The sequence below is a fragment of the Hypanus sabinus genome, chromosome 23, assembly GCF_030144855.1.
Source record: "Hypanus sabinus isolate sHypSab1 chromosome 23, sHypSab1.hap1, whole genome shotgun sequence".
Classification (NCBI taxonomy): domain Eukaryota; kingdom Metazoa; phylum Chordata; class Chondrichthyes; order Myliobatiformes; family Dasyatidae; genus Hypanus; species Hypanus sabinus.
Genome location: NC_082728.1, coordinates 23,264,688 through 23,287,751, shown reverse-complemented (window position 1 = coordinate 23,287,751; position 23,064 = coordinate 23,264,688). Strand labels below are relative to the sequence as shown.

At 41.0% G+C, this 23,064-nt stretch overlaps 1 protein-coding gene across 2 annotated transcripts in view; it reads left to right on the top strand.

Moving 5' to 3' along the window:
* Nucleotides 1-23,064, top strand: part of bahcc1b (BAH domain and coiled-coil containing 1b) — a 286,926-nt gene that overhangs the window by 200,971 nt on the left and 62,891 nt on the right. For both annotated transcript variants that reach the window (XM_059948538.1, XM_059948537.1), the window contains exons 15-16: nucleotides 18,685-18,817; nucleotides 22,720-22,993. In XM_059948538.1, the coding sequence (XP_059804521.1) occupies nucleotides 18,685-18,817; nucleotides 22,720-22,993 (407 nt within the window). The remainder of the gene's footprint in view (nucleotides 1-18,684; nucleotides 18,818-22,719; nucleotides 22,994-23,064) is intronic.

Here is a 23,064-nt window from a genome sequence, read left to right as displayed (position 1 = left end):
TTCGGCATCCTGTTTGTCATGTGTTCCGATATCCGTGTGTAACAGAGCATTGGATTTAGCCTGACTCTGCACCTAATCTTGTTTTACACTGTTAAAAATGCAGCACATAAACAGAAATAATTGGTCTTGAGGTTCACAGATTTGCAGCATAGACCAAGAAATTAATTCTTATTTATCTCATTCAGCAGCAAGAATACCTGCTGGCTAAAAAAAATTAACTTTGCGTTCATGCACTGCCTCCCATAAGAAAGGGAGAAAGAAAAGACTTAGCCCTCAAAGAGGGGGCTGTAAAAGCTATTTTATATATTTGAGTCCGATGATTCAATCATTCCCAAAATACAAAACTATTTAATGATTATACTCTTTATACTGTATCAGCATTAGCAGGAATACCAATAAATATATTACGTGCAGTAATTCAGTCTCAAGGCATTTTACTTCATCTCATTATAATATCAACATTATTTTAGCACTTTAGTGCATTCATGTTGGTGAAATCTTGGAACACATTCCATAACAAGCTAAAAGAAGTGTTTTACTCTTTAATAGTAATAATAATAACTTTATTTATAGAGCACTTTTCAGACTCTTTAGGAATTCAGTGTGTTATTGTCATACCCCTTAGTTTGGTGTCTATCTAATACAACTTAGAACTATTGAAAAGCCCCCAGTGCTGCAGAAGATAAAGTCATTGGTTACGCTGTGGTGGTCCTCATTATCGCTCAGACTCATCATCATTCATTTTCAATGAAATGATGGCATTCCCACACTGGAAGACCCACTTTAATTGGACCTTTACTGGTACAAATTGTGTCTCTTCCCTCCCTCCCTGCAACACAGCAGGCTTGTTTGCATAATTCCTTAAAGCCTGTCGGTAATGTCATTGGTGTATGCCAGTGTATCAAGCTCACTGATTCAGTGAGGGTTTTTCTGTTTGTAAAAAATGGCCAATCACACTAAAGCCTAAATAAATGGTTGAAATTCTAAGCAGGGGCTTTGTCAAAAACAATGGTTTGCAGGAAATAGTCCTCAGTAAATAAAGAACTACAGAATTTGATGAATAATAATTTTATTGAAATTAAATGTGGTCCAGTTTGTAATTCTGACAAAGGCTCCCAATAAAAAGTGCCTTACAATCATTACAATATTTTTCAAACGTTTAGAAATATAATTTTAAATATCTTCTTGCCAAGTAATTGGTGTTTGTTACACATGGTTGTGACTATCCTGCTTTGATAGCTGAAGTTCATCCTCACTTGTAAACATTTTATTAACTTGAGTTTAGTGATCACTGTGGTGACCCTTCCAATTTTCAGTCCCATTGAAATCAATGGAACCAAATATCTGGAGATGTGCGTGTTAGACATTTGATCCGCTGTAGTCCACTGGGCTATAGAAGAACAAGAGGAACTTATATTTAACTTATTTCTAGGAGATTAATTTTGTAGGGCTCTTCTTTCATAGAATGTGCTAAAATTGAGCACAGTACCAGTGATAGGGCCTCATTGTATATCCAATGAGTCATGAACATGTATCCCACTACCTCCATTCCACTTTAAACAGGTTGGGGAAGGGTCCCTTTGCACATACTAGTACTTATTTACTGGGTATTCTAATGATTATTCATGAAAAATTCAGACTGCTGGGAATGGCTAAGGGAACGGGGTTAAATTCAGGTAAAATATAAGCGTGCAAAGCAAACTGAAGTAATCCGTTAGAATGATTGTTCTCAGAATGAATCTGAAAAATGTGGATATTCATTACTTGCTCTACCTTGTGATCAATTTCTGGTGAAATTCAAAAAATTGCATTGGAATAAAGTAGATTTGTACAAAATATTTTAAATGATATGAGAGGGCTCCCAGATATATCTCTGTAGACATTAAAGGATTTTCCACAGTTTGAAGTTTAAAGTAATCTGACCATTGACATCAATGGATCTGGGATTGAGAGGGTGAACAGCTTTAAGTTCCTCGGCATCCACATCACCGAGGACCTCACGTGGTCTGTACACACCGGCTGTGTGGTGAAAAAGTCACAATAGTGCCTCTTTCACCTCAGACGGTTGAGGATGTTTGTTACGGGCCCCAGATCCTAAGCAATTTCTACAGAGGCACAATTGAGAGCATCCTGACTGGCTGCACCACTGCCTGGTATGGGAACTGTACCTCCCTTAATCGCAGGACTCTGTAGAGAGTGGTGCGGACAGCCCAGCGCATCTGTAGTTGTGAACTTCCCGTGATTCAGGACATTTACAAAGACAGGTGTGTAAAAAGGGCCCGTAGAATCATACCAGCTGCTATCATCCGGGAAACGGTACCGCAGCGTAAAAACCAGGACCAACAGACTCTGGGACAGTTTCTTCCACCAGGCCGTCAGACTGATTGACTCACGCTGATTTGAGTGTATTTTAGTATGTTACATTAAATGTTCTGTTTATTGTAAATTACTACGACTGCACATTGCACATTTAGACGGCGAAATAATGTAAAGAATTTTACTCCTCATGTATGTGAAGGATATAAGAAATAAAGTAAGTTCAGTTCATTCTGTACATAATATTTTGATCCTAACATTGGGGAATGAACTTAGTTTGATTTCACACCAAGACTGAAATCAGTGTTCTAACCACCCCTCATTATCTATATGGTGCTGTTGTGAGGTTTTGGCTGTTTGTTCTGTTATAAACTCTGGCTGTTCCCTTTTGTGTTTCTGGTTTATTGGGAAGATACGGCAACAATGAGTTTTACCTTCACATGCTCATCAGCTTCTTTGTGCTTAGAAATGTGCCTGTGCTGCCCCTAAGCTGAATTGTGATGTATGGTATAATAAAGGCTTTTATTAGCTCTTTTAATGGTATGAACCCTGGAGTTGTCACCCTGGCTATTAATGCACAAATGCTTTATATGACAATCTGAGAATCTTATCTGAATGCCATCACTAATCGAAACCAACATTTGTGTGCAACAGTGCTGACTTTCCAAAGCAAAAGCTTGACAGGATGATCCAGCCAGGAGCTTCTGCATTCGATCCTTTGTTGTATTTCAGCAGTAATTTGTGTTGTAGGCACAAAGAAGCCTGACTTCAAATCTTCTCCCCAATCTTCTGATGGACTGAACTCCTGAGGGACTTGGTTCAGAAGCCGTACGACAGAGGGTGCTTTGAACTTTGGCCCCTGGCTAAAGAAGATAAGAATGGCAAGACGCTTTGGTGAATGCTACTGGTTGTGGACTTGACGAAACCCAGTAATTAAAAATTTAATTGATTGAATTCAGGCTGATCATTCTGAGCTCTGGTTTATGCAGAGAGTTTGAACCTATTATCGCTCAAGAGAAGTAAAACTTCCTTTAATGCCAAAGGCTTTTCATCAACAAAACAAATATGTCTCAGCATGTACAAAGGATCCATTCTTGCAGCATCTGAATTGAAGCAGGTCTACTTTCAGATCAACATAACTAGTGAGATTTAACCAGTGATTTCATTTACCACCTACTGGGGAATTGCAGTGCTTACTTGCTTGTTTTTATTTGTTTAGAATCAGAATTAGAATTGGGTTTATTATCACAGTTTTCTGTGAAGTAAAATGTGTGGTTTTGTGGCACCAATACAGTGCAAAGACATAGAATTAGTATAAGGTACAAAATAAATAAATAGTGCAAAAAAAAAGAAACAACAGAAGCAACGGGTCTATCTGCAGGGAGCAACTTGCATTGCCATGGTCCGTGAATAATGAGGTGGTGTTCATGGGTTCATGAACTGTTCACAACAATGACGACAGAGGGGAAGAGGCTGTTCATGAATCATTAGGTGTGGGGTGGCTTTAGGCTCCTCTACCTCCTCTCTCATGGCAATAACTAGGAGGGGGCATGACCCACCTGGTGAGGGTTCTTAAAAACGGAAGCTGCCTTCTTCGTGCACTGGCTCATGAAGATGTCCTGGGTAGTGAGGACAGTTGAGTCCAAGATGGAGCTGGTTGAGTCTAGGGCTCTCGGCAGCCTCCTGTAATGCTGTGCTCTGGCGCTCCGTACCAGGCTGCGATGCAACCAGTCAGAAAGCTCTTCAGCATACATCAGTAGAAAATTGTAAGAGCTTTGACAGATCAAATCTCCAACTCTGACTGAAGTAAAACCGCTGATGTGCCTTCTCATGTGCTGAGTCCAGGACAGAGGTTCCCAACCATTTTTGTGCAACGAACTCACCACTAACTGAGGGGTCCCTGGACGCCAGGTTGGGAAGCCCTGTTCTAAAATGTTAACACCCAGGAACTTAAAGTGGCTCACCCTTTCCACTACTGACTCCTCAATGAGGACCAGTGTGTTTCTTAAAGTAAAAACTTTAACAATTTATTATTTTCCAAATTGTTTTTCAGATTCTTAATATAAATAGTGAGATTTTGAGTCTCATCCTCCCAAAAAAACCACTGTTTGATAAATGTTACTGAACCTGAGTCACTCTAATCTTGTCCTTTAGGCTCCTGTAACATGTTTCATTTGAGAACAACTGCCTTATCAATACAGAGCTACCATATTACAAAGTATTTGCTGAGACCAGTGAATTATTCTCCATGTTACCTGTCAGGCTAATGATGCTGCAGTATTGTTTTCTCTGTTTAAAGTCTTATTTGATTAAAATGCTGCAAATGTACAAGGGGTGATTGATATGTTCTTGGCCTAAGGTAGAAGGAGTCACCTTTAGAAAACCTATCACATTTATTTTTCAACATAGTCCCCTCCTACATTTACACACTTAGTCCAGCGGTCGTGGAGCATATGGATCTTGGACCTCCAGAAAGTGTCCACAGCAGGGGTAATTGATAAGTTTGTGGCCTAAGGTAGAAGGAGATGAGTTATACAGCTCTCCTTACATGTACATGCAGTTCAACTCTGAGTGATTATGCAGAAAGTTTGAAGTTAATAACTCATCTCCTTCTACCTTAGGCAACGAACTGAGTTATTAACTTCAAACTTTCTGCATAATCATTCAAAGAGTTGAACTGCATGTGCATGTAACAAGAGCTGTATAACTCATCTCCTTCTACCTTAGGCCAAGAACTTGTCAATCACCCCTGCTGTGGACACTTTCTGAAGGTCCAAGATCCATATGCTGCACGATTGCTGGACTGAGTGTGTAAATGTAGGAGGGGACTATGTTGAAAAATAAATGCGCTAGGTTTTCTAAAATTGATTCCTTCTACTTTAGCCACGAACTTATCAATCACCCCTCGCAAGCTTGCTACCTGGGATACACTCCATTCTCTGTGGTGCAATGTGTGTCAATCCTGAAAGGCTTGCAGCAAGCCAATGGACACTGCGTGCTCCCTCTCCAGGACCGCCAATTCATTGTTGGCCCACTGCCTGGACCTGTGATTGGCCATCTTGGCCAGACCCAGGAGCAGACTGGCAAGGCTGTCTTCTGCTCAGTCCTCCTAATCAGATGCCAGTAGATCAGAAGCTTGGGGCCAGGTTTCAACTTGAACTTGAGGAAAAGCCTCTTCATATACCCCCTCTTATTAAGAGTGAGGGGCTCTGGTAGCCATGGCATATTTACGCACCTTGCCCCTAAGCTGACTTACGACAAAGTAAGTGCTCTGGAAATTGTTCTTTTCTCAAGTATAGGGGAGCACTGATAGTACCAATATGCCATGCAGTGTACACCAACGCATCCTGTGCCCGGTATGCTGTACTGTCCAGTGTACCATGTAGATTTATAGATGTCCATTAAGGCCATTGACTTTGCAGATCAGCAGCTTACCACCGACTTTAGGCTCTTTTCCAGTTCTGGATGGTGACTGAATGCAATATGTACGAACATTCCACATCTACGGCATGACACCATCTGCCAGCAACATAGTGACAAATTCCAACTCTCCCAATGGAATAATTTCAACCATTTGTATCTTCCACTCTTTTATAATAACGAGCCTATGAAAGCAGTTACTTTCAATTAGATTCTTATGTCACATTTTTAAAAAAATCAACAGTATTGAGCATTGTACTACTTCCAACATCAAGCTTGCTATTCATCAGGTAAAGAACCAAAAGTGGGGATTATAAATATTATAGAGCAAGTTGCAATGTTCTGGATATCACTGCCTGAAAGCGCAAATGTAAACTCGCTTAAAACAGAAGCCCCTTTAGTAGGAACGTTTGAAAGGAATTGGATAGGTTTGAAGGGAGATTATTTACAGAGCTCTGAGAAGAAACAGAAGAACGGGACTGATAAATCTGGCACATGATCGATCGACTAAATGTACTTCGCTTTTACACTAACATTCTTTTATGTTGTCTAATATAATTAATTTTCCTCAGAACCACCAGAGTTAATTGTGGGAAGTACAAAAGTGAAGAGTTTACCTCACCGATGAATGAAACAAAATCAACAGGCTGATTGAGAGCTCACTCAAAAGAACATTGCCAAATATTTAGATAGCCTTAGAATTACAGACAATAGGCATCATAAAAAAAATTGAAATGATGGATTATCTGTGTGTATATCTATGCTGTGAGCCTGGGTTGGCAGATTAGGATTGAACACTGTGGTACAGGAGGGATAATTATTCTGGAGATCTGCCTTTGGTGCAGTTTATTTAAGGTAATTAAATTGGTGGGTGCAGCCTTACACTATCGGGTGCACCACACACGATCTGTGGAAGGTGAGGACTGACAAGCCAAATAGGCTTTTCACATTCCATGCTCTCTTTTGCTTTGACTCTTGTGCCAAATGTTCATTACTGCCAAGTAACATTAAATATATTAAAAATTTTGTATGCTGTATCAGGGCTCAAGAGTAGAAATTGGAAAGGAAGTTCTTAACTTGCCTAACATTACAATGTGGTGTTTTTAGCTGACTGCTTGCGGGACCACTAATCTCGATGATGTGTAACTGCGATGCACCCTGTAATGAGTTCGCGAGTGTCGCCATTGTGACTACCAAAGTAGCTGCTCTGCCAGTTAGGAGGGTTGGAATGGTTGAGGGGGAGGTTAGCAAAGATCTAAAGATTAGAGACAAAAAGTATTGAGAGTGGCATGGAAAGGGTACTGAGATCATTTTCAGGACGAGCTGATTTTAATTACTCCATGTCATCAGCTCTTGAGTTAAGACGAGTGTTCCTGAAGAAGGAAGGTTTGCTTTTGTAGATAAGAATGATAGGAGTTGCACTGTTGGGATAGATGGTCAATAGACTGCTTTTCCCAAAAACATACTCATAAAATCGCAAATATATAAAACTGTACTTGCATACTGCATGTCTCCATTCACATCACGAGCTTCAATTTGTCCTCGGCATTTACTTCAGGATCTTGTAATACGCCAGTTGGCTGCCACAGGCATCTCCTCACACTGGAAAATGAACAAATTTCAGACAGTGTGTCGTTTCACCGAGGTGATGGTCAGTAGTCAATGTTTGTCTCTGGGAGCAGCTCATAATCCATATATCCGAATGAGCCTCGGCAAAGACCACTGCAGTTCTCTCTAAACCTCCTTGGCAAACACACTCTCCAAAAGGAGACAGCTGACCGTTCCGTCAAGATTCTAACTGTGCATGAAGAATCTGATGAGGAGGACTCTTGTCAGCATCAGCCATACATGGACCTGGTGTTTGTTTGAGAGTTCAGGTGATGAGGTCTTTTACCAAAAAGTTGCAACAGTCTCCTGAGGGAGCTGTCCAACAGGGTCCAGGTTCTGCTTTTTCCTCAGGGCCTCAAGAACATTCTGTGTATACCACTACCTGATTCGCTTGTAGTCAATGGTGTTTTTCTGCATGGGGTTTTTTTGTGAAGGTCAGATAGTGTAGTAGAGGCCAGTGAAAGAAACATCCAGTGGCCAGTTGGCAAAACCCATGCTTTGCAACACTGAGGGTGCCCCCTCTGATTTTTCCCACTTTGCTGGCATCAAAATAATTGGAAAACTGAATGACATGAGAAGGTGGGAAGGGAGATTTCAGGCAGCTCTCTAGGAAGGATGATATATGCGTCACAACATTCTCCTTCCTGCTGATGAACGCAAAGAAAACCCCTTGGGCAGTAAGTAATGTCATGGCTCCTGCATGGAGTTCTATTCTGTAATCAAAAAGACAGCACAGTCAAATCCTATTTGCGATTTTTTTTGTTTGATGCCAAATGTATGTTCATTTATCGTGACCTAACCCTTTTACTGTGGTGCAGTGGGACAAGGAGAAATGATTTGTTTGGATGATGGCTTGACCCTTTTCTGAGTTGAGTTTTAATAAAGTGGCACAATTTCATGATTTCTTTGTGCAAGGCTTTTGGAGCCCAGATGCCTTTGCAAAAATAGTTCACTTTTGTGCAGAAAAATCACACAATATTTTTATGTAGGCCATAGAGTAATGTGTGAATCAGAGGCATTGTGGTTACGTATGGGAGTAGGGGTGATGTGGGGAAACTATTCATGTTGGGATAAAACTATATGCTTTTTATGCTACTTTCTGCAGTTGAAGAACTTTCTTATTTCATAGTGCTGTGTAAACTAGCCACACATTAATCAAAAGTATCTTAGCAGAGATTTTAGTCTGCTAATCACATAAAAGAAATCCTGGGTGTGCAATAATTTGAACTCCAGTTATTAAACATTGCTCCAGGAGCTAGTTGGTATAAAGTCAGATTGTCCATTTTGGATCAAGACTTTAGCCAATTTAAGATTATTGAATCTGACACCATAGAAGGAGGTCATTTTATCTTTTTTGTTTGTTTCATTTCTATGCAAGGAATGCAAATTAATCAACTTCCCCATTCAATTCCCCACTGTTATTTTGTCTTACAATCATTCATCCAGTTGCCTTTTGAAAGTTACACTGAATCTGCAGTGTTGTACCATCTTTTAAGGCTTGTGGATGGCAGACCATTGAATTATAGATTCATTATCACCCAGAAGGGGGAACAACTACTGAGTCTGAGGCAACTATTTGTTCAGCAGTCCATTCTGTCCTATCCCACCATCCCTTCTTGCAGATTTCTTTCCCTCAAGTGCCTGTCCATTTCCCTCTCAGAAGCCGTGAATGACATATAAAAATATACTTTCCTCACAAATTCCCTGTATCCTTTGCCCTTCACTTTAAAATTTGTCGGTCAAAATAACATCTTAAACCCCTCCTCATCTCTTTGCAATTGCTTTAAATCTATGACATTGACATCCATACCAAAAACCCATTGTCTCCACTAGGCCCTTACCTAGGCCCTTCTCTGCTGCACTAAACAGGTTGTTGTACAGCACTTCCATCTCCTTCAAAAAAAAAACTATTGAGAAAAGCAACTCGCCATTTAGAATGTACATTCATACACTAAAATGGAAGCTGATTGTTAGCATTGTCCAGAGGCTGCTGCTGCCACGTCATCTTGCTGCTCAGAGCCAGTCGTCATTTCAGGAATTCTCCCCACTGCGGCCAGAAAACAGCAACAGAGAAGGATGCTGTGGAGATCGGGTCAACCACCTGGACTTCCTGTGCTTCTGGGACCCAGCATGCAATAAGCGGCAGGTTGCTTCAGGCTGAACCGCAGGCCAGTGAGTGTTGCGTGCGGGTCGCGAGTAGGTGAAATCCGTAAAGGAGCTCCAGTGAATTATTTAACACAATGCTCCTTGTCAGAAGGTGAGGCAAAAGGCACTGTCCACAGGACATCTATGTAGCAGTCCAGTCTTTTTTATTGCATATTACATTATGCACAATGGATGCAAATTTCCAAGCAGTTCCCTGATCAAAGACACCTGCATTTAAACACCTTCACTGAAGCAGCCTTCTCTATTTTAAAGAACAATGCTGGATTCCCTTGTCTCTCCACACATCTGAAGCCCTTCATCCCCTTTTAACTTAGTTGCAGGAATAAACAGTGAGGATGTCAGAATTACTTTTATCCCCCGTGAAACTGAAGAGAGAGGTTCCGTCTATGTCAAAGTATCACTGAGGAAAGCAAACCTGCGGGAAGTTTTTTTTGTCAGTTTTGATAAATTTAGAATTTCAAAGGAATTATCAGTGAAGACCAAGATTACTTATCAATTAATTATACGGTTTAGTTTCCACGCAGGAGTTCTATAAGTACCTGTGTGGGCTAGTACCTGGATAAGTCGACCGTAGGTTCCATTTTGAACAAACAATCTGATTTTTGCTAAGCACATAACGAAGCAAAATTGTATAGGATTTTTATGCTGGAATGTTTCATTTTTAAAATTATGTACCCTTCATATTGATTTCTAAAGAACACAACACAATTTCTGAAGGTCCCCCCCCCCCGCTCCCCAAACAATATCCAGAGCCACTTATTGTAACATGGAAAGTACTAATTACACATTACCAGGGCTCAATAAGCTGAAAATTTCTTAATAATCATCAGAAAGCTGCAGTAAACATAGTGCAAGTCTTCTGCAGCTGCATAATTGGCTGAATTGAGAAATTACAAACATTTTAATTTTAGTTCTGCTGCTCTTCACTCTAATGGCCATCTCATTTAAATGAAACTAGGGAGGTTGGTAGTTTAACATAATGGATAATGTGGGATCACATATGAATTAAAAACACAAGAGATTCTGCAGCTGCTGGAAATCCAGAGTACACACACACATACAAAATGCAGGAGGCTCCATGAAGAGGAATAAAGAGTCGACTTTTCAGGCTGAGACCCTTCATTGGGACTTCATCATTGAGCTAGCCCACACATCCATGGGTCAGCTGCCCGGTTGTATCTGATACTTCACTGCAGAACTGGAGGTTGTTGGGAGTATTGCCATTTGGAATGTCACATTCATCCGAAGTCCCATCAATTTGCTCGGGTTGACTTAAAGATATTATGCACCGTTCAAAAACAAAATAGTGAATTCTACATATACCAAGGACAAGTTAATTGCTCATTCATTCTTTTCATTTTTGGGATATTAATGTGTGGAGACTGGCTTCGGGAAAGAAATATCAGCATCTCACATCCATGATAGATAATAGCATCTTACCGAAGGATGTCAATTCAGCACTCACTGACCGGTGATTCTCTCATTCTAGTATTTGGATAATAGTTGTGTGAGGCAGATTTGATTGGTAGCCGTATCATACAAATGGCCAGATGTCTAAGGGGCAGGTCACCTACTTTGCCAGGCGCCCACAGATTTGCCAAAGACTTCTTTAAATAAACACCCTTCACGTCATCTTTACAGCCAAGGAACTTGATTATGAGGTTAGTGAGGACCCAGTCGCCACACAGCAAGATCCTACGGGCAGCCGTGAAATTCGCCACATAGTTTGTTTTAATGGCATTGATTCTGATAGAATTAACTCCACAACTTTGTGAGCTGAGGTAACAGACCTCTTATGGAGGTAAAAGAGGAGGCCGTAGTTTAATTCCACCTGAGTGATCCCATCCATTCAGAATACTTGCAACACCGCTGCAATATAATGTCAGCATAGACTTTTTTCTTGTTCTCTCAGGACTCTGGAGTAGAGTTTAAACTGAGAACCCCTCACTCAGTGGTGAAAGTGTTACCAGCAAATGTTAAAATGATAGAATTGTATTAATGTTACTGTGTGATTTCTATTTTTAATAAAGGAAATTTTTCAAACACGCAGATTAGATGCACGTGTGTAAAGAGCATGCACAAGATCTATTACTCGAAGCTTCGGGAATTATAAACAGTGGTAGAAATATAAACTTAAGGTCGATCTGGAGCAATATTTAATGGTTGAATTTAAAAAGGTTGAATCAGGTTTCTTAACTAATCAAGTTTCCTGCCAGTTTTGTGGTATTATCTCAACCTTGCAATGTACAACTGCTTTGTAATCCACTCTAAACTGTGTTATCCTTTAAACCCTGCTGCTTTTCTCTCTGTGGCCTCTCTCTTTTCCAGGAACAACCTTTGAGCAGTAGTGTTGAAGGGAGAGGGTAAACCAGCTGAAATAGACACTCTTCCACTGATGGAAGTTAACCTTTTGTTTAATTATTTTCTGAAAGATGCAAGGGAATATTTTGCATCTGACCCCCCCCCTCCATTTTAATGTCTACGTCTGTCAACAATAGTGGTTCCACTTTTTTTTGCATAAGACGATTAAGAGTTCACAGTGTGCATTCGAGTATCAGACTGCTGTGACTCAATCCACTCACAGGCCTGGGGGAGTCACATGACTCATCTCCTAGGGAACAGCAGGCATTCTGTTCCCTTTAAAATTTGCCTGCCTCTGCTCCCTATTGTTTTATTAGCTCGCCTCCAGGCAGAATGTGAATTTGGAAAGGAATATAACACGTGTTAGCAGTGCAGAAAATTTGTCAAAACACTTCTCATTAGGCATAATGCAGTAGACAAATTTCCTACATCTCCTCAACATCCTCTTACATTTCAGAACTTCTGATAGCTTTAATTAATCTATAAACTGTGAAATGGAATCATTGAGCTGCACCATTTACCTAATAATAGTCTGGCAGACAGTTTTACCTTTTCAACCTTGTTCTCTTCAGCTAATGGCAACTTGTTTACAAACTATTCACAGATAATTTCCGTCTTAAATCATTCATTAAAAGAGATTTTCATCAAGGTACAGAATCCCACAGAGTATACTTAAATGTACTAATTCTTGATTTGCAGTCGTACAGCAAGGTAATCTATTTTTAATGACCTCAAGTATACCAGACGGTGTATCCTTCCGCAATGTACGTATTCCCCAGCAAGACTTTACTGATTAGTATTGAAAAATCTATAGACATGTCTGCAACAGTTACAAACCAGTTGATCCCACTGCAAATGGATGAGGAAGAGTCTATGCTTTAGAATCAAGTTTAATATCACTAGCATATGTTGTGAAATATGTTGCTTTGGGTAGCAGTACAATGCAGTGCATAATAAACACTAATTTCAACAAGTAGATATATAAAGGAAGAAAAATAAATTAACTAAGTAGTCCAAAAAGGGGGCAAAAAAGGAAAAAAAATGGCTAAGTAGTGTACACGGGTTCATTGTCCATTCTGAAATCAGTTGGCAGAGGGAAAGAAGCTGTTCCTAAAAATGTCGAGTGTGTCTTCAGGCTCCTCTGGCTCCTCCTTGATGGTAGCAGTGAGAAGAAGGCATTTCCTGGGTGACAGGGGTTTCTAATGATGGGTGCAACCTTTCTGAGTCATCACCTTGTTGCTAGGGAGGCCAGTGCCCATGATGCACCTGGCTGACCTGGCAACTTTGAGCATCTTTTTCTGATCCATACCCGACGGTCACGTAACCAGTTAGAACGCTCTCCACCGTACATCAATAGAAGTTTGCTAGAACCTTTGGTGACATACTATGCCCTTACACTGACCAGTATGAAAGATTTCACGCAGGTTCAATGATGGAAGCAAATAGTTGTATTTCTTCCAACCAATGTATGAGCAACATGGGCCAATTACATATCAAGAGGAAAAAATACTCAGTGGTCAATTAAAAATAACAAATATTGCAGATATTGGAAAATAGAAATAAAACAGAAAATGGTAGAAACCTTCAGCAGATGAAGCAGCATCCATTGAAAGAGAAGCGGAGGTAGTGTTTCAGGTCCGAGATCTTTCCTCAGAACTGATGTAAAATTAACTTCATTTGACTTTGTAGGCAGACCCTGAGAGATTCCAGCATTTCCTGTTTTTATTTCATTTTCGCTGCCCAGCTTTAACTGGGTGTGAAGAGGTGCTTACCCATCGCAGGATTTTGCTAGAACCACATGTGTGGAAGAGATTTGTAGTTAGCTGTTGGGCCTTTTCAGTGCCAAGTACTAATGACTTTGGAAAGGGCTATTCACTGCTCTTCCTCCGCTTAACTAAAACTCTTGTCAGGGAGGTATAGAGATGTGCATAGGGTTACAGCCCATCTCCATTTTCATCACACATTATTAGCAGTTCCTCTGGCCTTCATTTGGGCTCTAATATGGGGTTGGTGGTATTGGTGTTATCAATTCACTCTGTGAAGAATGGTAAACAGGAACCAACATATTTCCTAAAGTCGCACTACCACCTCCTCCACTTGAGTGATCCTGCTACTGTCTGTAAGGCGTTTGTACGTTCTCCCCATTACCATGTGTGTCCTCCAGCTGCTCTAGTTTCCTCCTATTCCAAAATCTGACAGGTTAGTAGGTTAATTGACCACACAAGTGTAATCGGGCATGTAGACTCATTGGACAGTTACAGTGTTGTACAGTCTAAAGGAAGTGACCTTCGAAGATAGAATGATTAAAATGGAATGACTGAAAAGTTTCTAATGAACCTAACTTTCAGGGGTTTGGACTGGTTCTTTAAGAAACATTACTGGAGAGCTGAATGAGTCAAGCCCATGGCGGAATGTATTTATTTGACCACCTCCTACTTTAAGCAAATATAATTTCTAATTATTTGCTCGCAGTATTTCGCACATTAACAGTCGGTTGCCCAATGCTGGCATCTGTTAAAGTGAATTTAGGGCCCACAATCTTAAGCATTTAAAGATCTGATTTCACTTGGTAGTGACACAGTGATAACATCTCCATTTGACTGTTGGCACAGCTTTGTATTATGTAATCCAAAGCTTGAAGTGTGATGCCAAATAATGAACGTTGGGATTATTTGCAGCAATATACTGCAGGAGTTACGTCAGTTGAATAGACAATGAACTATGTCAATAAGTAGAAAGGTCAACCAGTTTTAAAAAATATATATGAATGTCATTAATCTGTAAAAAAAGGAGCTATCTTGTTCATGTGAAATAGATGAATTATCATTTGTTCTAATAAGGATACCATTTTAGGTTCTAGTCTGAAATGAAATGAGGTTTCTATATACAATATATTGATTGCATGCACTAAATCTCACATTGGCCATTCCTTGTCAGCCACGGCTGGCCAGTATGGAAATGGAATTCTTGGGATAGAAAGGAAATTCGTGGCTGCTTCAACACTTGATGGGAAATTTTGTAGCTTTTCATTTAATGTACAAGGTGCAGAGAAGTTCGGTAAAAGCTGTGAAACGGAGCTTAAGTGCTTCTACATTGATCAATGTCCTATGTACATACTGTACACTTTGCATTGAAGAGCACAGCATTTCTGGGGAGTCTGCTTCATTTAAAAAAAAGAATATAGCTTTTAATTAGAGCTAACGTTTCTTTTGAGTTTGTACTAAAGATGATTTGGATTAAAAACTTAATGAGGAATAAACAAAAATGGATAAAGTACAACCAGTTCGTATTCCTTTTAAAGTTTCCACTTCTGTCCCACCAGCTGTTTTCAGTTTATTACTTTGAATTAACACTGCTGTAGATGGACAAGGGTCTCCTTCCTATTCCCTATCACATGCATGAGCAATTTAGGACAGTGGTGACACTTCACTGTGCAGTCAGAGAAGGGCAGCAGGTCCTGAGGTCAGTGTGAGGGCCCTCATGTGAGATATGCTAACAGAACAAATGCTGGCTGTGCAATTTAAACTGAGGAATATGACCCAGTTCATCCTGAATCAGATTACAGGCTGCTCATGCACTAAATTAAATAAATAAAGGCTGGAGTTTTAAAGATTGTTCCTTTTTATTGGCTCGAGTGGGCATTTAATTAAGCAATAATTTGTCTTAAGGGTTGTAGGTTCTGAAGGGTTGGAAAAAAGGAAGGAAAAAAAATGGAAATTCCAGTTCAGGTGTTTTCAATTCCAATTCACTGCAGAACCTCAAGGTTAATATAAGGGAGCAAAATTTCATTTTATTCCATGTGGTATATCTTCCCCAGTAACAATAAGTTGCATTTACACAACGTCCCACAGTGCTTCACAGAAAAGCCATCAAACAAAATTTGATATTGAATTGTGTAGTGACATTAAGGCGATGACCAGTAGTTTAGTGTGAGATATCTATGAGTAGGATCCTAAAGAAGAATGAGAATTGGAAAGATTTAGGGAGCGAATACTAGCACTTTAGATATTGGCATCCGAAATATCTGCCAGAACTAAAATTGGAGTGGATTATGAGGATGGAGCTGAGGCAAGAATGTCAGGTAGGGAAAGGCATTGTGGAGGAAGAGGATCTTAAGGCATTGAAAATGAGGAAGAGGATCTTAAACTCAAGCCATTCCTCACGTGTGGTAAAGTCAGCGAGTGAAGACAAAGGGTAATGGGTGGACTAGCTTTAGCACTAGTTAGGATATGGCAGCACAGGTTTAAATGAGCATCAGTTTACAGAAGATAGAATTTCAAACTATTACCTGCTCGATATCTGGCACTCTGACGTTGTGCCACATTTGAACTACTTCAATTCGTAAAATACATTTTAAAAGAAGTTAGCACGTTAAGTGTTTGTTCTTTATCACTTTCCAGTGTTAACCCTATGATGTTACCATGAAATCTGAGATAAAGGAATAGAATGGTGGAAATACTTAGTAGGTCCAACAGTGACTGTAGGAAAGAAACACGGATTGGATTGAACTATGCTATAGTACTAATTTTAGGTTAGCAGTTCCATGAAGAACTATCAGCACATTATGGACGAGTGTTGCTGCACGTGGTCCAGTGGCACTCCAGTACCGATACGCGGAGTTGACTTACGGGTTCTCGAGCACCTCCCTTCATTTCAGTTCACATTTACTAGTGAAGCTGTGTTTCGCCTTTTTGTAAAAAACACAGTTCATTTGCCAGTCGCAAATACTTGAAAATACATGTTTTGTTTTGCTTTTAAACTTTTCAGCTGATTTGTAGTTGCTTAAGTTACTCGGCTGTATTTGGACTGGTTGCCCCAGACATTCCGAAACAGTGGAGTGGGCTTCATGTTAGCACAGGCTATTAGAAAGCCGGCACTGGAAAAACACACACAAAATGCTGGAGGAACTCAGCAGGTCAGGCAGCATCTGTGGAACAGAGTAAGTGGTGGACGACTCAGGCCGAGACCTTTCTTCAGGACTCAACGTTGAGCTCAGCGTTATCCACTTGAAGCTTTGAACGGCCTCTGTCACAGCATTTGTAGAGCTTTGGGGGCCATTTGTTTTGGATATGGGCCCAATGCAAGCAAATTGGACAAGCCCAAGAAAGCAACTTCATTGCCATGGATGAGTTAGGTCAAGGGGCCTGTTTCCATGCTGTATTACTAGCAGTCTATTTTTGTCTCTCTGAATAATTCCTGCTATCGAAGAGTAATATGTATGTGTAAAAACAATTAACTGATGAAGGTCATTGGGATTTTGTTTCTCCCTCCAGAGATTATGCTTGACCCACTGAGCATTTAAGGTGTTTTTTGCTTTCATTTCTAATTTTCTACCCAACATATAATCTCCTAGAAATGATGTCCCATTGCTATTCTTGTTTGTTTGAATTATTAAAGGAACAATTGAAGCTTATAGATACATGATTTATTAATAACCAGATCATCTCATGCATATAGGTGGAGGATCAGGAGGATGTCCTTCTTGGGGTCTGTGGGTAAAGTGAGAGCTTGTAAATGAGAGATTTAAAACTGGGGTCATATCCTTGATGTATTCCAAGTGAGCTTCTGCATTGGCAATGTGTTATTAAGGTGATGGGGGTACAAGTCCTCAGACTGTAGGAGCTGACTGAAAGTTGTTCCCTCCCCATCAGGCAATAGTTTATATTTGCTTAACTTTTCTCTTACTCCTGTGCGATCACTGACATTGCCAATCGGTGTATTAACCTTGCTACGAAAATGCACAGAAAACACATGCAACTGAACAGGAGTTTTAACAAAATTATGCGCTAAATAGCAAACAGATGGAAAGTTGAAAGGCAACATCAAAATAACAAGAGGTCACATTTGAGTTCCTTGACCTTACCTACCCAAATCTTGAAATCATGGACTTTTTTTTTAGTGTGTTGGCTGCTATCCTATACGAGATTGCTCTGATAGAATCCAGATGAGATCATACAGCTATGGTTTCACAGCAGAACAACAAGTCTCAGATTCCGTCAGCATATCTGAGGATCCTTCACAGGCTGTCAGTGCAAGGGAGCTATTGCTGAGGGAAAACAAATGGCTCAGGTTTGACTTTCTCCGACCGCACCACTCCAAACACTAAAATTGAAATCCTTCAAAAGCCCCGTGTGCAAAATTTTACAGTGGGCTCACGGTGAAAAAGAATGTTAGCACCACGGAGTTATTTCCTCTGAACCTGCCAACCTATTGCCGCATTCTGCTTCAAAGGAAACTGCAACACTTGCATCAGGGTGGTAATTTAATCCTGCTCAGAGCACGAACTGACTCATGAGCAGAGGTGAGTGCAAGTGCTGAGAGAGCAGATTTTACTCACCATAATTAATCTGACCCTGAACTGAATATGTTGGTTCAGTGTAAAGATGATTGAAGTATATGGAAAGTAAAGTTTCTGCCATCTGTTCTGCACATTTGGCTTATCATCTTTTAATATCCATCACTGTATTTTGGTGGAAAAGCAAGTTGTGCAGTGGGGGAGGGGAGGAAAAAAAATCAATGAAAAATGTACCTGGTTCTCGGAAAGGAACAAATTCCTCAGGCTTAATGTCCCAGTGGTCAATTAGAAACTTATTGCTGAATGGCTCAGTGTAGAAATCTATCTATTGAACTGTTCAAAAGCCAAGGCGAATCATCTAATGGTGATCTAGTTCAATTAGAGATTTGGGCATTACTGCATCAAGCTGGGCTTTTGCTGCTCAGAAGTACTCTGGGCCTGTCAGTGTCGGTTTGTTAGAGCAGTTGCCTCGGATAATGCAGCGTATTGAGGGCAGCCTCTGCTTTGTTTGTTTCTAGATCCATCAGGCCTGGCTTGAGTCTCCTCTGTGAGGAACTGAGGAATGAAGTGGAGCCCAAGAAGAAAAAGTGCAAACTTGCTGCGAGGGAAGGCAAGGAACAGGAAGATGGAGGCAACAAGGCTGGCTTGGAGGTCAGTAAATGGATCTTTGATTGTTAAAGAAAGAATGTGTCACTGATGAGGGGAAAGAGTTGCTAAATGGTCCTGTGCAGGAAGTTATTCCAGCAACACTACCTACTTTGCATCAAATGGGGAAAATGAACCTCAGTATCCTCACGTTGGGACAGAGAAAATGCCCAAAGAATCCACCAGTGACCCTTCCTGAGAACTGCTGGCAAATACAGGATGGCCATGGTGTCAAAGCCCCCTCTTCTTGACCCCTCTTGTGCTTGCTACGTCTGCAGACGGTCTTTCAGCAAGACTCAGAAGGTGTGAATGGAAAGGGCCTGGGTGAGAGAGAAAGAATAGATGGAAGGTTGGAAAAAGTACAGTTCTGATAGGTTGACAACATCATGAGTCCTCACTCCCCCATAGTGATCACACATCATCATGAGTCCTCACTTCCCCGTATTGATCACACATCATTGTGAGTCCTCTCTCCCCCATAGTGATCAAACATCATCATGAGTCCTCACTTTCCTGTAGTGATCACACACCGTCATGAGTGCTCACTTCCCCATAGTGATCACACACCATCGTGAGTCCTCACTTCCCCATAGTGATCACACACCGTTGTGAGTCCTCACTTCCCCATAGTGATCAAACATAATCAGGAGTCCTCACTCCCCCATAGTGATCACACACCATCGTGAGTCCTCACTCTCCCATAGTGATCACACATCATCGTGAGTCCTCACTTCCCCATAGTGATCAAACATAATCGGGAGTCCTCACTCCCCCATAGTGATCACACAGCATGGTGAGTCCTCATTTCCCCCATAGTGATCACACAGCAAGGATAATGAAAACTTTTCAAGGCAAGTTATGGATGGATGATAATACGAGCAAGGCCTAGAAATAACAAATATATTTTTAAAAACTTGAGTGTTTTGGAAATCTGAGGGAATGAATGGTGTCAGATAACCACTACTTCCCTTCAAAAAGTAGGTGTTTCCAGGAAAGGGGAAGAATGAGAGGTAATAGAATTTCATTGGCAGGGAATTTTGATTCAAGGTGCCCTTTTACAAACTAAAACAGTAAGTTTAATGACAGCGTTTTTTTTCTTTTTTCCTAAATGAACTAGATTGAAAGAGATTGATCCCAACTGTAAACAGTGTTGGGCAGTGAGGGGTTAATGCTTGTGACAGGGCTCTCAGGTCCAGGTCAGTTGGCAGAGCTGATTGAGGAAGTTAACAATTGGAAAACTTTAGGATTGGTGTAGGGGGCAGAACGATAGAGGTAGTCCTGTTGGTTCAACTTCATTTACTTGGTTCACTTGGAAATAAGTGTTTCAAAAACATGAAATGGCAGATGATAAAGTTAAAAGTGAAACATCATATTATGTTAATAAAGAAAATTGCTTTCATGAATGGAAAGAGTTCTGATTTACCTTGGTATTTAATTATTTTGCATCATCATCTTCATAATGTGCCGTGTTGTACGGCATGGGTCGTCATGGTCTCCACAATCATGATTGTTCTTGGCAAATTTTTCTACAGTGGTGGTTTGCTATTGCCTTCTTCTGGGCAGTGTCTTCACAAGACGCGTGACCACAGATATTACTGGTGCTCTTCAGAGATTGTCTGCCTGGCATCTGTGGTTGCGTAACCAGGACTTGTGATATGGGCCAGCTGCTCGTACGACCATCCACTACCTGATCCCTTGGCTTCATGTGGCATTGATGGGGGGGGGGGGGGCTAAGCAGGTGCTACACCTTGCCCAAGGGTGACCTGCAGTCTAGCGGAGGGAAGGAGTGCCTTTCAATTCCATTGGTAGAGATGCATCTCCACCCCGCCACCCAAATTCCTTTACATGTTTGTGGAATATAATTTATCAGTAAATTAACTATATTGGCATTTATGTCATTATTAAAAGCAGGGATCTCGTGCCCTAGCCACACATATGTCTCACAATTCCAGAGCATCACAGATCCCTTCCCTAAATCTCCCTCAATGCTCAAGGTAGTTGCCATCTTTCTCTGGATATTACTTTATTGATCATATTTAGGCCATTTTATGGCTTTCATCTTATTGGGAACATTAACCTGGTAGTTAAGCTATTAGTCACATATGCCAGAAGCCTGACCTAATAATCTGAATACCTGAGTTAAAGTCCTAGCACGACAGTTAGGGAATTTAAATTAATTAAAAAATTATGGAGTAATAAGGTCACCATCAATAAAAGTGACAAGGAACTCCTAGATTATTGCAGAAACCCATTTGGTTCACTTACTGTATGTCCTTCAACAAGGTAATCTGTTGTCCTTATCCAGACTGGCCTAAGTGTGAATTCAGAATCACAAAATCTGGTTCACTCAGAACTTCAAAATGCCCATTACAGTCAGACCCTAGTGATTCAAGAGGATGACTTGCCATTCCACATTGAAGGATATATGGAGATGAGCAAAATGTTGTCATGAGCAGCAATGGGAGTGGAACAACATGATCAGCAAGACCCTCAAGCCCCATGCTTTGATGACCAGAGGATTCCCAACACTTTGTCCCCGCCCTCTGGAGTAACTCCTCCCCCTGTGAGAGGCAGTAGTAGGCAGCCGTTGACCCCGGGGATCAAAGGTTTGCACCTCTGGTGGGCTGTGTCCTCTCCAGGGTGCAAGCCTGGGTGGGAAGATTTGAAGAACCGGCTGTTGCCCACGCAGTGGGCTTCCCTCTCCATGTCACTGACCTACTCCAAGGGAAGGGCAAGTGCTGATACAGCTTGGCACCAGTGTCATCACAGAGGTTGCCAGAGTGAAGTTGTAAACAACATTAGACTGCCTTAGGGACCCCGGCTCTGGATTTCTTCCTTGGGGTTTACTCCTGAAGCCTTTCCCGTGGGCGGGTATAGCCACGAGGCAGTAGAGGTTAAAATTAGAGTTTTCCTTCTCCCAGGCAGGCTGCCGTCCACCTGCCCGAAGCAACTGGTTTTGAGGCGCCAGTGGTCAGTCTTTGCCCCTTCTCTTTTCAGCGGAAACAGTTCTGCTGGGCCTAATAGCTAAGCCACACCAAGGGTTGGACATGGTTGTCAGGGGCTGTTAGAGGTGCACGCCATTTGGAGCACTTTATAGGTAATGGGAGCTTATTCCCACTACCACCCTCGGCTATGACAACCTTAGGAACCGTGAGAGGCAACTACTGTGATTATTAGAATTGGCATTGGAATTAATTTATAATTGGAATATGTACTGAGATACCATGAATAGCTTGTTTCATATTCTGTTTGTATAGATAAAATCATTACACAGTGCAGTGAGATAGATCAAGATAAAACAACAACGATGAGGAATAAAGTGTTACAGCTACAGAGAAAGTTCAGTGCAGGTCATCAGTAAGGTGCAAAATCATAACGAGGTAGACTGTGAGGTCAAAAATCTGTTTTATCATATTAGGGAACCATTTAATGGTCTTATAACAGCTGTCCTTGAGCTTGGTGATATGTCCTTTAAGACTTTTGTACCTTCTGCCCCATAGAAGAGTGGAGAAGAAAGAATGTTCGGTGTGGGTTGTGTTTTTGATGATGCTGGCTGCTTTTCTGAAACAGCGAGAGGCATAGGCAGAGGCCATGGATGTACTACAAAGGCCTTTGGTTCCATGTGGGAATAATGTTATTGGTTAACAGTCCAGTGGAGCCATTCATTAGACACCGGGGCTCAGGCACCATTAAATCTAGAGTGTAACTAAACATAAATTCAATATATAAAGTTGTCCAATATTAATGCTTTAAACTAGTTGGCTTGTAGAAGCAATGTTGCTAAATTGGAAACTTGGTATGAGATCAGCTTTGCTGATGTTACAATGAAATATTTCTCAAAGGAAACAGCAGTAACATATATCATATTTATGTCTTTTTCATTGTGCACAAATATGGCTTTCTTTTAGATTAAACCAAGAGCAAAAAAGGACACCCCTCAGACCAGCATAACGGCAAAGTTGGGGAAGTACACCTCCAGACCAAAGCCGAAGGTACTGGCCAAAGCTACAAATAAATCACACACAGCAGCCATCCTGAAATCTGCCAACACCACCAACCCATTCCGAGGAAAAACATCATCCCTGCCTGGCAAGATTCAGAAGCAGATGGGAAAACCAAAGACTTTCCCAGTGACTCACAACCAGGACAGAGCAAAGCATATTCCAGCAACTCCCGAAACGGGTGAGTGTTCTAAGGCAAGATTGGGGACTGGAGTCGAAAACTGAAGTGCTATGGAAAATGTTAGAAATACA